Source organism: Bos mutus, chromosome 12, assembly GCF_027580195.1.
Source record: "Bos mutus isolate GX-2022 chromosome 12, NWIPB_WYAK_1.1, whole genome shotgun sequence".
Lineage (NCBI taxonomy): Eukaryota > Metazoa > Chordata > Mammalia > Artiodactyla > Bovidae > Bos > Bos mutus.
The window spans coordinates 73,619,456-73,636,039 of NC_091628.1; the positions used below are offsets into that span (position 1 = coordinate 73,619,456).

The following is a 16,584-nucleotide window of genomic DNA, read 5'->3' on the forward strand; positions in this document are numbered from 1 at the left end:
GGCTAGCTTGTGGCTCTTTTTTTTAAATTTCTTTTTATTGTTGATTTTTTATAGTTGATTTACAATGTTCTGTTAGTTTCAGCTGTACAGCAAAGCGAGTCAGTTCTACACATGCTTCCCTGGTGGCTCAGATGGTAAAGAATCTGAGTCAATTCCTGGGCAGGTTAATAAGAAGTCAGGGGTCCCTGAGGAGGAGATAGGGGTCTGGAATTCTCAAGGAGGAGGAAATGACAGACAGTTTTTTTTTTTTTTTTTTCTTTACATTTCTTAGTCTTAGTCACATAAAACATTTTTTTTTTTCTTTAAGCCCAGAACTGATGATTACACAACTCAGTTTAAACTCTGTACTAGGGATTATATAACAACAGTGTATCCTGGTTGAGGACAGTTTCTGCTTCCTGAAAACCTTCTGACTAATTCTGATATTTTAGAATGTATATTATGAGAGAGGGCCTGGTAGGATCTTTCTATTGTTAAGTTCTAATCCTGTTATCCTAAAATGTAAATTGTGAGAGTGGGTCTGGTAAAATTTTTACAACCTTGAGACATTCTTTTGATTTATTGTAATAACTAATTAAAAAAGTATACAGCTCCCTTGCTAACACTAGTGAGGGGGCCGCTCTCCATCCCCCTTCTGATGTCTCTGTCAGAAGCTTTCTCTCTCCCTTTTTATACTTTAATAAAACTCTGCTACACAAAAGCTCTTGAGTGATCAAGCCTGGTCCCTGGTCCCAAAGCCAAATCTTCTTCGTAGATCACGAATCCAACATTGTTCACCGTAAACTATCAAATCCACCTGCAATGCTGGTGACCCAAGTTCAATCCCTGGGTCGGGAAGATCCTGTGGAGGACGGCATGGCAACCCACTCCAGGATTCTTGCCTGGAAAATCCCATGGACCGAGAAGCCTGGTGGGCTGCAGTCCATGGAGTCGCACAGAGTCAGACAAGACTGAGCAGCTACCACTTTGACCTTTCATTCTTTTTTAGATTCTTTTCCCACATAGGCCCTTACAAAGTACCGAATAGAGTTCCCTGTGCTTTTCAGTGGTCCTTATCAGTTATCTATTTACATATGGGAGTGCTAGCGCTCAGCTGTGTCCAACTCTTGCGACCCCATGGACTGTAGCTTGCAAGGCTCCTCTGTCCCTGAAATTCTCCAGAAAAGAATACTGGAGTTGTAGCCATTCCCTTCTCCCAGAGGATCTTTCTGATCCAGAGACTGAACCCAGATCTCCTGCAGTGCAGGAGATTGCTTACCCTCTGAGCCACCAGAAAGAGAAAAGTGAAAGTGAAGTCACTCAGTCATGTCCGACCCTTTGCGACCCCATGGACTGTAGCCCACCAGGCTCCTCCGTCCATGGAATTTTCCAGGCCAGAGTACTAGAGTGGGTTGCCATCTTCTTCTCCAGGGGATCCTGAGCCACCAGGAAGCCCCTTATTTATACACAATAGTGTGTATATGTCAACCCCAAACTCCTAGTTTATCCCACCACATCCCCCCTTGAAAACCATAAGTTTGTTTTCCATGTCTGTGACTCAACTTATGTGTTGTAAATAGGATCATTTGTGCCATTTTTTTTAAGCTGGAAAACAATAGCAGGAGCGTCTGTGCAGCAGGGAAATGTGACTCATTACTGCAGTCACCACCGCAGACCGTCTGCAGAGCAAATATGGAAATGCATCGCAGCAGGCAGAGTAGCTGTGAATGAGGACAGCTTGAAAGAAAGGAACAACAGAACATCCACGCGTCTCAAGACTGAAAGGCACAGTGTCTGGAGCTGCCATATTCCACCTACTTTTCTAACAAACACCTCTTAAGGAATCACTACACACAAGGGGCCACGGTAAGGTCTGTGAGGGATGCAGGCGCCAACTGGAGCATGCGAAACTCTAATTTTTCCTCCACACAGAAAAAGAAGAGGATGTTGACACAAGTCAAAGTCAAATTTCCAAATTGTCCATCTTTCCTTTGCCATGGACATGCATACTGTTAAGACTGAGTGAGATGATGCGCCTGAAACATTTAGCAGCGTACCTGGGACAAAATCATTGCAAAGTCAGTCTTGGCTATTAGTAGGAGTAGCAGGAGCATTATTGTTCTTAATGGTAATGAACCAAATAAACTGGGAGCACGATGGAAGGATACTGTGAGAGAAAGAAGGCCAAGGGAACAGATAAAGAGACCTAGGAAATACTAGGAATACTATTTCAGAGCTTCACTGGTGGCTCGGTGGTAGAAAATCCACCTGCTAATGCAGGAGTCATGGGTTTGATCCCTGATCTGGGAAAATCCTACATGCCCCAGAGCAACTAAGCCAGGCACCGCGGCTACTGAGCCTGTGCTCCAGAGCCCGGGAATTGCAGCTACTGAGCCCACGTGCCACAACCACTGAATCCCAAGCACCCTGGAGCACACCTCCATAACAAGAGACACCACTGCAACGAGAAGCCCACACAGCGCAGTGGAGAGCGGCCCCCACGCGCCGCAACTGGAGAAAAGCCCACTCAGCAATGAAGACCCAGCAATGAAGACGCAGCGCAGTGGAGAGCGGCCCCCACGCGCCGCAACTGGAGAAAAGCCCACTCAGCAATGAAGACGCAGCGCCATGGACAGCGGCCCCCACTCACCGCAACTAGAGAAAAGCCCATTCAGCAATGAAGACCCATCACGGCCACAAATAAACAAACACCTTAACAAAAAGGAAACACTATCTCAACTAGCCCTCTCCTTGACCTTTTCCATGAAACGCCTGTAGTAGATTCACCTCCTCCTCAGACCGAAAGGGGTTTACCTAATGAATGATATCTGGAAACTACCAAACTAATATGAAATACCTGAACTTTAATCTCCAGAGCCCGACTAAAACTTGGCCACAGCCTACACATTGAAGAGCAAAGGTCTAGGGGACTTCCCTGGAGAAGGCAATGGCACCCCACTCCAGTGCTCTTGCCTGGAAAATCCCGTGGACGGAGGAGCCTGGAAGGCTGCAGTCCATGGGGTCGCCAAGAGTCGGACACGACTGAGCAACTTCACTTTCGCTTTTCACTTTCATGCATTGGAGAAGGAAATGGCAACCCACTCCAGCGTTCTTGCCTGGAGAATCCCAGGGCTGGGGCAGCCTGGTGGGCTGCCGTCTCTGGGGTCGCACAGAGTCGGACACGACTGAAGCGACTTAGCAGCAGCAGCAGCAGCAGCAGCAGCAGGGACTTCCCTGGTTGTCCAGTGGTTAAGACTCTGCCTTCCAGTGCGGAGGGTGCAGAGGTTCAATATCTGGTCGGGGCACTAAGATCCTATATGCCTTGTGACCAAAAACCCAAAACATAAAACAAAAGCAGTATTGTAGCAAATTCAGTAAAGACTTTTAAAATGGTCCATATATTTTAAAAATCTTTAAAAACCCAGTGCACGGTAGCAGAAATATAACTTTTAGAAGACAATACACAATGAAGAGAAATTTTTATTTCAGAAAACCTTCAGAAAAGAAAATGGGACATTTAAATGACAGTTTAATAGCAGGGTTTGAATTATACTCACTGAAGCCAGTGCTCTTCATTAATTTTCCTTATTCTGGAGAAAGTCACGGGGCTTTGCAAGGACACATGTTCTTGGAAATAGAACAGGACCTTGCATCCTGTCCTGGTTAGATGCCACTCAGGTTTCATCAACCCCATCAGTTCTCTTAACCTCTTCACCTTTTAACTCTTCCCATTCCCTCCTCCAGGGGATCTTCCCAATCCAAGCATCAAACCTGGGTCTTCTTCTTTTTAGGCAGACTCATTACTGTCTGAGCCACCAGGGAAATCCCTTTTTAGGACATATGGTATCTATTAATAACTTATCTCCAGTTAAGTCTTTCAGGATTTTCTTTCCAATTTGACATACAGCTGATCTTTGACCTATAGATCATTGCTCACAAAAAGTGGGTCAAAAAAAGGGCAGCATTGTTTTTTTAAAATGTCCCAATGGCATAGATATCCAACCACAAGAGTTTTGAGGATGCATAGTCTAAAATAAGAAACATTAATAACAATTGTAGTATTAATTGATGGCGTTTGGTTTTCAGATGTCTTTTATACATCTTCCCTCTGCTACAGTTGAGGGGAATTATATAAGAGTTTGAGAATAGTTTATCTTTTTAACTTCTTTTTAACTAAGCAAGGCAGCAGCATACTTTAAAACCTTTTTCTAAAAAAAAAAAACAAAAAAACAAAAAACCTTTTTCTGTCAGTGGGAGACACATATTTCTAAATATATATATATGTACATGTGTATCTATATATATATTATATATCCTAATGATCTGAGAAACACAAATGATTAATCTTAAGTACAGTTTTATAGCATAAGAAAATTCACTCATAATATTAAACCATGTGAAAAATATTTCTAAAACAATACATTATATTGATGACAAAACTAGTTTACAAAAAAGAATTCCTAAAATAAGAACTTTCAGGACAGAAATCATTTAGTACTGCTCAATATTTGATATAATAAAATCCAACCAACTTTGTAATTGGAATAGTGGTTGGACTGATTGAGGTTGAAAGCCACCTTTTAAAGTGTGACATCATTTAATCAGGAAAAGAGCCTTGCCAGTTCATGGAATTGCTCATATCTGATGACTCAGTGGTAAAGAATCCACTTGTCAACGCAGGAGATGCAGGTTCAATCCCTGAGTCAGGAAGATCCTCTGCAATAAGGAGATGGCAACCCACTGCCGTATTCTTGGGAATACCAGGAAATCCCATGGACAGAGGAGCCTGGTGGGCTACAGTCTATGAGGTCACAAAGAGTCAGAGACGACTTAACAATTAAAGAACAAACAAATAGCTGTTGTACTGCATTCTGTGTTGGAATCAAACCCTTTCAAACCGGAATCCAGTTTCTTATACATTATTCCAACAAAGCTAAATCTAATAGAAACTACCATAAATCATGCAATTACTGCATATTGTGTGTGGTTCCCATGAGAAGCGCCCCACATTGAACTTTTCCCATTGCACATATTCTGTCCATGTGACTGTCCGTATTCTGTCCATCTGTCCTACTCCCATAGTTCTCCTCACTCATCTCATTCAAAAAACTTCTTCCAAGCTCTTCAGTCTGAATGAAATGTCCACCCTTCATTTTCTTTTATCTTTCTTCTTTCCTCTGTCTTCTTACACATTACACTGTACATGTTTTAAAAATGAGGACTCTGAAAGTGATGCCTAACATTCAGTACACGGAAGTCAGGACAAATGTAGGAATTTGATTTTTTTTTTTTTTTTGACCTGCTTGCGTACTAAGTCACTTTAGTCGTGTCCAGCTTTTTGTGGCCCTTTGGACTGTAGCCCGCCAGGAGTCTGGGATTCTCCAGACAAGAATACTGGAGTGCATTGCCGTTTCCTTCTCCGTGGAATCTCCCCAACCCACATCTATCTCTTAGTCTCCTGCATTGATAGGAGGGAGGGCTCTTAAACACTAGTGCCATCTAGGAAACCCTTTGCTTGAGTTAGTTTTGAATAAATAATCAGTGGCTGTAAAAATTTAATTAGGAAAAACCCCTTAAAAATGCACATGTTGACCTAATCCTGGACATAGATTTATGAAGAAATCGAAGAAGTCATGGTTTTGGGATAAACATTTCTATCGGAGTGGGAATACAAAATTTGAAGAGTGGGAACAGGATTATAAAGTTTTATTATCAGACATAAGCAGTTTGCCTTACCAGCAAATTTTGTTAAGTTACTTATTTGTAGCTTAAGAAACAATACGAGTTGAAAGAGTTTTAAAAGAATTTCTGGAGAGCTAAATTGAGAAGTTTGTTTTTGACCTGGTATAAAACAGAAAAAAAAAATTAGGAATTTTTAATCTTGAGAGGGGCTTGCTTAACGCATTCTGTGCTTAAGAAAGATCATACATGTGTCTCTGTGTAGAATCAGTTGCTATAAAGGGAGAACGAAAGTCAAGATTCAGCTGTTGACTGGTAATAAACATAAAAACGAGGGCGATTTGGTCTAAAAAGCAATTATGTAAGTGGAGCAACCAAAACAAACTGTGAAGAAAATTTTAAAAGTTTCTGACTAATGGGTATATGTGTTTGAAGGAGAATTAAAAAATAATAATAGAAGCAGCCTCTCAATTCTGGTGAATTCAGGAAGACAGCAGCACTATAATGGCCCTGAGGAGGGAAGAAAGTGGTGCTGATTTTTAGGAGGGCCTGGAATGAAGCTGATAAAATACAGTAGAAATAAACATAACTGACAGAAGTAAAGAAATATATCTGAACGTGGCCTACATGTATATGTGCAGAAAAAGAGTCTTGGATCACCTGCACATTGTCATGCACCACTCTTAGGCTATTCCTAAGGCAACACAGGGCATGTCAGACGGTCGCCCTCTGCATAGCCTCTTAAGCACTAAGAATAAAATTGCTGTTGTTTAGTTGCCAAGTTGTGTCTGACTCTTTTGTGACCCCATGGTCTGTAGCCCTCCAGACTCTACTGTCCATGGGATTTCCTAGGCAAGAACACTGGAGTGAGTTGCCATTGCCTTCTCCAGGGGATCTTCCCAACTCAGGGATCGAAATCGCATCGTCTGCACTGAGAGGTGGATTCTTCACCACTGAGCCACCAGGGAAGCCCCAAGAATAAAATAGCAGAAAAAAAACCCGCTATCTTCATGTTTAATTTTGCAAATGGTCAAGTATTTCAACTTAAAGTTACCAGTTCTTTAATTGAGTCATCTTCACAGGCTATGCTTTTGCTTTCGTCATGACTTCTTTGTATTATTTTAGGATATTTCTCTTTAATAAAGAGGAATACTCAGGAGGCACTGGGCAACCTAACTTAACAGTGAAGAACATTAGCTTCATGACACAACATGCCAACAGGTCTGAAGTCAAGGAAGGTAAAACCGAAAGTAGAAACTCAGCTGACCATCTGGAGAAAGGCAGCAATAAATCGCCTAGTTGGCTGTTGAATGTTCCACTCTCCAGGGGACATTTGCACCTGGACGCCTCAGTGATCCCCAAGTTTCACACCCCCCGAACCTGTTTCTTTACCCTCGCCACTCACACTCACCTCTCACTCCTCGGTTGTCCTCTTAGTGAATTCTGAGTTGCTCAAGCAACACTAGCTTAAAGTTTCCAACTCAATAGTGGGTTCCCGGTAGGAGTGACTGACTACGTTTGGGCTGCTTCCCTGGTGGCTCAGGGGTTAAAGTGTGAGCCTCCAATGTGGGAGACCCGGGTTCGATCCCTGGGACAGGAAGATCCCCTGGAGAAGGAAATGGCAACCCACTCCAGTATTCTTGCCTGGAGAATCCCATGGACGGAGAAGCCTGGTAGGCTACAGTCCACGGGGTCACAAAGAGTCAGACACGACTAACCGACATCACTTTCACTTTCTTTCACTTTCAAAGTGCAGACAGCGATGCCAACCTCCTGGGTTTATTAAGAGGGCAAATGATAATCATGCATCCACAGGGCCAAACCCAGAGCTTTCACATGGAACTCATCTCTACCCTTTTCTGTATGTTCCAGAATGCCTAGCTCAGAGCTTTACACAGTACGCGTTTCCTCTATTTTGAGAAAAGTCTGTTTCTCTAACTCCTCAGAAATGCGGATACTTTTTAAAAAGGAAATCCCACCACAACAAAAGAGCAGCTGACCAACACAGATCGTGTAAGTAGGACTTGACCCATAAAAAGTGCAATTAACCATTAAAATGAATATCATCCATTTTTACAGAACTATTAATGAGAATGCATCCTTCAACATTATGACTTTATTTCTAAAATACCTATGTGTGCATGTGTGCTGAGTGACCCCATGGACTGTAGCCCACCAGGCTCCTCTGTCCATGGGACTTCCCAGGCAAGAATACCAGAGTGGGTTGCTATTTCTTCCTCCAGAGAATCTTCCCAACCCAGGAATTGAACCTGCGTCTCCTGCGTCCCCTGCATTGGATTCTTTACCCCTGCCCCACACGGGAAGCCCACGCATGTCTGAAGTTTTTTAATGATGCAAGTATAAAGAACAATGGACCTTTCTGGAATTAGATAGAAATACTTACCCTGGCCTCTCTTATATGAAATAGAGACACATCCCCTTGCCCTTCCTCACCCTTAACTCTGCTGGTTCTCTTAACCTCGCCCTAAAATGTTCACTTTTGCAATGTATTTGCCCTTTTCAAGTATTATAGTTTACTCATCAATTATGCTTATTGACCATTTTCTGTGGCTTCCCACCTCACTGCAATGTGATATCCCATGGGCAGGAAACCTTCATCTGTTTGTTCTCTGATCAATACCCAACAACCAGCACAGTGTTAGGAACCTCTGAGGTTAGGGAAGGTTGGAAGAGACACAATATCACTTCTGGCTACCCTGGTTGATCTGCTTCCTGGCTCTTCAGTTTCCCAAAACTTTAAACTTGATAAGAACAGGGTTCAGAGATGTGGTTATCAGGTCACTATTTGCATTTTAAATACTTTTGTGGAAATTGAACAGAAGCCAGCTCTTGCAACACTGAAAAGAAGTCTCTCCTTATTGAAGCAGGGGACAAGAAAAATAACACACAGGGAAGGCTCTGGTCAAAGATCACCATGACAGCAACCATCTGTTTCTGTTCTAGGAAAGAACACGCCCTTGCTGGGTAAGAGGCTGCAGCCCCATTTGGGGACAGAATGGATGGTTGAGTTACACACTGCATACTTGCAACATGCATTTTACAGCCTTGGAAGTTACAGCTGAGACCAAAATGTCGATAAAGCAAAGACTGGATGCTACAGACCCCTCAGACATCCCGTCTTTTCTTGCAAAGGAAATGGACTATGGATTTCAAGACTCAAAAAAAAAAAAAAGTGTTGATATATTTCTGTTTCCCCAGGTGGCACTAACGGTAAAGAAACCGCCAGCCAGTGCAGGAGGCCAAGAGATGCGGGCTCGGTCAGGAGGACCCCCTGGAGGAGGAAATGGCAACCCACACCAGCATTCTTGCCTGAAGAATCCCATGGACAGAGAAGCCTGGTGGGCTACAGTCCAGGGGGGTCACAAAGAGTCGGACACGACTAAAGTGACTTAGCATGTACACTTATGTTTAACAATAGAAATGTTTACCCCAGGGAAATATTTAAGTTACCATATTAGGCATTAATTTATGTGTATTAAGGAGGTAGAGGTGGCTCAGTGGTAAAGATTTCATGTGCCAATGTTGGAGATGCAGACTTGATTCCTGGGTCAAGAAGATCCCCTAGAGGAGGAAATGGCAACCCACTCCAGTGTTCTTGCCTGGAAGACCCTATGGACAGAGGAGCCTGGTGCACTACATTTCATTGGGTTGCAAAGAGTCAGACATGACTGGGCATGCACGCACTCATATTTATTATATTCAAAACTCTGATTTTTAAAAAAAAATCAAATGCATTGTGGTGTCCTGGATGGCTCCTGGAACATAAAAAGACGTTAGGGGAAAAGCTGGTTAAATTCAAATAAAGTCAGGGCTTCTCTGGTGGCTCAGACAGTAAAGAATCTGCTTACAGTGTAGGAGACCCACGTGCAATATCTGAATTGGCAAGATCCCCTGGAGGAGGGCATGGCAACCCACTCCAGTTTTCTTGCCTGGAGAATCCCATGGACAGAGGAGCCTGGTGGGCTACAGTTCATGGGGTCGCAAAGAGTCGGACATGACTGAGCAACTAACACTTCCAGGAGTTTAGTTAAATCCATGTTGGTCTCTGTGTTGTGACAAAGGCACCAAGGTAACATAAGATGCTAACTTCGGAGGAAACTGGATGGGGTCATAAGGGAACTCACTGAACTGTTATTGTAACTTTTCTGTAATTCTAAAATAATTCCAAAAAGTTTATTTTAAAAATGCAGAAATATAAAGTAGAATGGTCTGAATCTTACAGGAAATATTTACAAGATAAAATATGAGCAATTCTTTTTCTGCTCTTGTTTTTACTTTCTTTAAAATGCTCATGCTTTCACCACTATTTTTGTTATTAAAATTGAGACAAGTATAATAAATATTAATAAAAATAATTTTTGTCTTTCCAAAATCTGAAACACATGGGTTTCCGATAACTTTTAAATTCCCCACTGAACAAGGGAGAAAGCAAAAGGTCACCTCATTTTATTAGTGAACTGTTAGAGTTGAGTAGAAATGCATTTGGAAGAATTCACTTTCTTGATGGACTCTCAAGCTGATTATCTTTAGGTTCTTATGAAGAGAATCACAGCTAAGTTCAGGTTCAACACATGGATCACTGTGACTCCATCACTGAAGAAATATTTATGCATAAGATCTTCGAAGCTGTGTCACTTTAGGGTTGTTTTTTTTTTTTTAATTGGGACTATCTCCAAACACACTTATGGGCTGAAAAGTGAATTTTTGGCTATTGTAAGCCATTTGGCAATTTTACTCCTGGATTTCCCCACATTTCTGTTTGTTAGATTACAATCAGAAATTCTTATGAAACCTAGGAAACTTGCTAAGACGTTCATCTGAAACACAACATAGTTAAGAAAAGCAAAACTGGAGCCCTAGCACCAAATTCTAGAATTAAGTGGCAGCAGTGCTTTTACTCCTGGGTGGGGTGGGGGTGTCTGCAAGGAGTGCCAACTGGGTGTGCAGGCTGATGGGGGTGCTGCCCTTCATGTACTGACGTGCAGTTCGTGAATTTCACTGACTTGAAGATACATGCTCTTTTCTGAGTATGTAAAGAATACGTCAATTAAAATTTAAAAAAAATTAACTACATAAATTAACAATCCATGAAATTGTAGTTAAAGAAGTTGCTGAATAGGGGAGCTTCTCCGGCTTTTCAATGAACCCAAATACTGCCTCTGCCTGGGGTAGCGAGCGAGTCTGAGGGAAGGGGTTTCCGGACCACACCCCTGGGACTTGAGTCTTCTAATCATGCTCATTTTTTGGTTAAGCAGTTCTTTAAAAGGTCAAGTTAAAAAAATTTCATAAGAGGGCCTTTGATCAAAACTTGACAAATGAAGAAATATGGGAAAATCCCTTCCCCGCCCCCCTGCAGAATGATGTCACTTGGTGCTGGGTGCTCAGTCACTCAGTTGTGTCCAATCCTTTTGCGACCCTTTGGACTGTAGCCTGCCAGCTTCCTCTGTCCATGGGATTTTTCAGGCAAGAATATTGGAGTGGGTTGCCATTTCCTTTTCCAGGGGATCGTCCCAGCCCAGGGATTGAACCTTCGTCTCCTGTGCCCCCTACGTTGCAGGTAGATTCTTTACAGCTGAGCCATGGGGGAAGCAAAATGATCCCAAATCATTCCTAAATCATTCTATCTTATTTGATATTGAGCCCCAAATTGATTCATACCTGTTCATGGAATACCTACAGGGTGCAAGGGTCATGATGACTATACAATAGGAGAAATGGGACCAGACCACAGAAGTCTGTACCGTTTAGTTGTACAGATAGTCTACACACAAATGAAAAGAACCTTCCTAGGTGATTTGTGATGAGTATCAGATACTGAAAGAACTAGCCCACAACATACTGGAATTTACTTACAAATTGAATATATACCCAATAAAATTGAGATGCCTGCTGAAATCTGGGTTGGATTTATAGGAAAATAAGAATGGGTAACATTCTGATATATTACTTAACCATATTTAGCTGTGAAACTTTTGAGCATGGTTATAAAATGATGACAAAACTGACGTTGAGAAAGCAGAATATTCTAGGAAAAATCTAGAAGAATATTATAATTCTGTTAATTATAAATCCCCTAAGTGTCCTAAGTGTCCTGGTGTGGCTTAAAAATAAGTGTGAGGTCAAATACTATACATCATTTACTTGAAAACTCTGTATTTTTTTTAACAGTTTAACAAGCAATTTGAAAATGCCAAGGCTCCAAAGTAACAGTAACATTTTTTAATTAATCATGAAAGAATAGTGAAACCTATATAAGGAAAACTGCCTTATTGTGGAATTTAAAATTCTATATTTAATATAGATATTAAAAATTCTTGAATAGATAAATTCAAAATGTGAAAATTCATTTTTCCTCAGTTACAGGCTTTATAAAACTCCAATAAAATGCATCTAAACATACATAGATGACTAATAAGTGAAATGAAAACTAACATTTTAACACTAGAAGGGATAACCTAAGGCTTCTGAGTTTTACTTAAAATAAGTCACAACTAGAATGGAAACAAAAACCAAAGAAAGTTCCATAGATTCAAACTGCATAGAATCTTCTCAATTCCAAAAGAAGGACCTCACCAAACGGAAAACAGAGAAAAATCATGGCGCTTCATACAAACTTCTTGGTATACACATAAACAAATTTTACAGTAGTGCTAAACAAAATGACATTTTTCCTGCGTGAAAGGATGAAACAACATTCAAGTCAATTTTATTGACGAGATTTGCTGATAATAACCGTCATTGAGTTTCTTACCTCTAAATTTTTCCTCTGGGATCTATGAATGCTATACGTGTATGTAGAGAGAGACATAGAGATATATATGTGACTAAGTACTGCATATGTAACTAAGTATACAGTGTATATACTGTACACATATACATAATATATACAAAATATGCAGTATGTACTGTAATATACACAGTATACATACACAAATATAATACATATATATGCTACATTAAACTTTTATAAAAATCTGAGATAAACCATGATATTGATAATAGTGATTACATCTGTGCTATGGAAACTGGGTGGATTCTTATTCGTTGGTTAGAATTTTCTGCTATTCTCCAAATTTTCTAAAAACTGAAAGTTATTTGGAGAAAAATTTTTGTGAGTATATCATTTTTGGATGCCTTAGAAACACAAATATGGAAAAACATTCACATGGGATGAAATTTTAAAATATTAATGTATTAATAGAACATATTTTGGGGAAGTGGGACTTAGGGAGTTATTCATTTCTTACTCAGTTTTTTCCTTCTTAAATCTGCTGTAATGAGTCTATATCCTCTTGGAATGGGAGAGCTAGGGTTTATTTTTAATAATAAATTTACAGGTAGGAGTACTAGCAGACAAGGTTGAAGGAGAATGAGGCATTCTCACCCTACTAGATATTGAAGCTCATTTTATTACAAAATTCCTTAAAATATTTATTGCAGACAAATAGGATAATAAATCAATGAAAAAAGCAGTCTCAAAATAGATTCAACTATATATGAGGAACTCAATATAATATAGTAAGTGTTTCAATGCAAATGAATTAAAAAGAATCATCTAATTAATTTGGTTTAGATATTTAGCAACACTTTGGAAGGAAAAAGTAAAAGAAAGGAGAAGTTAAGGCTAGTATAACATGATTCACCAAAATAAACTCCAGGACTAATGGATTTAATACCAACTACAACACTAAATTACTAGAAAAAAGTCAAAATGGCAGAAAAAATAGCAAACTACTTTAAGAGATTATGGATAAGTGTGTATTTTAACTTTGATATCTTAGAGAAAAATTTTAAAAAGGGTATCACATTAAAATATACAGATGCAAGATCTCTGTACAAGTTCTAAAAAGCAGCAAAATATTGTGAAAACATTTACATCAAAATTTTGATAAACAAGATGCCTAATACAGAGTTTATTCAAAATTATTTTAAAAATAGGACAGATGAGTAAGGGAAGTTATAAATAAAAATTAGTAGAGGATAAAATTAGAAGCTATCAAAATATGCAAAAAAAAGATAATTCTTATTTGTAAGCAAGCCACAAATTAAATTTGAGGCACTACTTTTCAACTACTGAGCTAGCCAAAATATATCTTTAAAGGTAAAACGTGTAAGGATGTGAAGAACTTGTACACTGCATTTCTGTTGCATTCATTTATAATTCATTTGGAAAACAATATTGCAACAGATAGCAAGGGTGATAAAGACATTCACCCTCTTTGGCTCAGACATTCTATCTACGGAATTTATATTGAGTATATGCATCAAACTCCTCAGAAACAAAGAGATTTGCACAAAATTTTGACATGTTCCATTCTACCAAAAAAAATTGGAAATGATGATGATAATTATAAGATAATAAATTAATATATGTGAGAATTACTTAGAAATAAGGAAAAAGCTTATTGTGCAGTAAGTCAACACAAAAATATACCACAGTATATGTGCCGTATTTTTTCAATTACGCAGAAAATATGGATGACAAAATGCAAAATATGAAAATAAGGATATTAGAGTATAGTAAAAATATGAGGGTTTTCCAGTTTTAAAATGTGTAAACCCAGATGTTTCTGACAACCGGCATGGGGATATGATAAGCAGATACAAAATGTTTTGCTGTATAAAACTAAAGAGGAATTTTTTCTATGAATAAGGCATTTAGTGAAAAAATAAGTTTACAGAAGGAGCATCGTGTGTGTGTGTGTGTGTGTGTGTGTGTGTGTCAGAGACAGAGAGGCAGAACACCTAATCTGTCTCTCAAGCACTCTCCTTCGAAGTGCAAATACAGGTAAATAATTACACCTGATCAGTTTGCCTCATAGTCATCACTAAGGTTAAAGGAAACAGGAGACGCGACAACACCTCTCCCCCAGACAAGCATGCCTGGCACATTCTAGGGGCTCAAAAAATGCTCCTGCAATATAAAAGGGAAACAGCACAAAGGGTTTATTAAATTACAATATTAGTAATGCAATGCAAATTCTCTTTTCCATCCTTGACATGAAGGAACTGGAGCTGAAAGTTTGGGGTGTCCCCCCCTCCCAAATCTGAGATGTCTGTGGAGCAGGTAGAAATCACTAAAGAACTATTCCAGGAGATTATAAACCTGCGGAGCTCCTGGAGGAGCATTATAATAAGCAAAAGCATTAAAATCTCTGTGCCCCAGTGTGTAAAATAGGCTTCTTCTTAAAAAGGGAAGAAATCAAATAGAGCACCAACGTGCACCTGCCTGGTCTCCACGTGGTTTCGCAGCAGCTACGCCCCTCGGAGATGCGGTCTGCCCCTCGTATGGACCAAACCTCATTCCAGACTAGCTCCTGGAGCTCCCCGCCCCTCCCCCGCGCCCGAGGACTGCCAGACGGTGCTCCTGACGTGGGCGCGAGCTCTCTCTTTGAGGGGAGAGGTGAGCCCCTCTCCCCTCTTCTGTGCTCCAAGCGCCGCCGCACAGACGGATGCCCCCGAAACGTGCTCCCAGGAGGACAGTACACGCGGTCAGCCCAGGACGCTGGCCAGGGCTTGGCTCCGCCCTGGGGGGCACACAGGCTTGGGATGCCTTTTCCAGCCTCCGGCTTCTGTTCAGCGCCCCTCTCCCAAGCAGGATGCTCTCCTCCTCACCTGGGCCCTGGAGCCCGGACCCCTGGGCGCTTCTGTTCCCCCGCAAACGTACCTGTTTCTTCTGCCTCCTGCAGGGCACGCTTACTCCTGCCGCTCTGGCTGGAATTGCTTTCTCCCGGAGCTGGGGGTGCAAAGATCCGCTGCTAAGAGAAAAGCCCCACCACGTTACTGCCGGGGCGTCGGGGTCTGGGGTGGGGGGGCGGCGGCGGGGGGCGGCGGCTACTGCGGCACACTCACTTTCAGGGCAGGGGTGACGCCGGGAGCCTCCCTCGGGGCCGCGGCTCCGGCCTGGGGGGCGCCCGGCCGCCCCCGCAGCTCCGCCCGCAGGCTGCCCAGCTCCGCTTGCAGGGACGCCACCCAGCAGAAAGCCAGCACCGTGAGGCAGCTGGACGAGGCGGCGAGCAGCAGGGTCACGGCCAGCAGCTTTCCATCTTTGGAGCACCGGCCGGAGGGGCTTTCCTCCTGGGGCAGGACGGAGCCTCCCTCCTTCAGTTTCATTTCTTCTCTGGTCTGAGGGCAAGAAAGGCGGGACTGCTCCCCGGTGGAGTCATCCATTTCCCTCCTTGAACTTTGCAGGTTGGGGCCCCTAGCCTGAGTGACCACAGAGAATGGATCATTTCCTGTTATCTGGGTTTGTTGATGTCCCACATTGACTACACGGCCCAGCCTGGCTGCGCTCGCCCTGAGGCGAGTTCTCCTGAATTTTCTCCTCTCTGCCGCGGCTGCATCTCTTGCCCCAACTGTAGGCTAGGTCTTCCTGGCATTCACCCTTCTATCCGATTGCTCAATCGGTCTTCCTCATTTCACTTTCAGTTTTTGTAAGAATTTTAATGGCATCTCAGAACACTCATGCACGGACCCGGGGGGGTGGGGGTGCCGAAGATCTACTGATGGGGAGGGAACTGGCAGTTCGGACCAGCACACTCTGGGGAGCTTTTAAGATAGGAAGGTGTTTAAGGAGCTGCCCCTCAGGCATTAGGAGAGGACTGGGTCCACTTGGGGCCACGTGGCTTTGTAGGGAAGGGGGAAAGAACAGGAATAAATTCCTGCTAAGTGTGATAAAGATAATTCATGTGAAGGTCAGATAAGCTAAGTGCCTCAGTGGTGAATTGGGCTCCGCTGGAGAGTGATTTACGAACAGTCTTTAAGTAGGAAATAAAATGAAGTGTCCTCAAAGGAGGCACAGAGGTCCGCTGGGAGGCACTCTGCTCCGTTATCGTCTTGGCGCTATTATAAAAAGAATGTTCTTACATTTTGGAGAACTGTTTAGATCAGCTACGCGGAGGGTGG

The 16,584-nt window shown here is 42.0% G+C and overlaps 1 protein-coding gene across 3 annotated transcripts in view; it reads right to left on the minus strand.

Moving 5' to 3' along the window:
- The window catches only part of TNFSF13B (TNF superfamily member 13b), a 31,841-nt gene extending 15,799 nt beyond the window's left edge, over positions 1–16,042 (minus strand). For 2 of the 3 annotated variants that reach the window (XM_070380748.1, XM_070380745.1), the window contains exons 1-2: positions 15,532–16,042; positions 15,347–15,437 (exon numbers count right to left, since the gene is read on the minus strand). In XM_070380748.1, the coding sequence (XP_070236849.1) occupies positions 15,347–15,437; positions 15,532–15,849 (409 nt within the window). In that variant the 5' untranslated portion in view covers positions 15,850–16,042. The remainder of the gene's footprint in view (positions 1–15,346; positions 15,438–15,531) is intronic. The other variant, XM_070380747.1, reaches the window with a different exon arrangement.
- Positions 16,043–16,584: the final 542 nt, after the last annotated feature.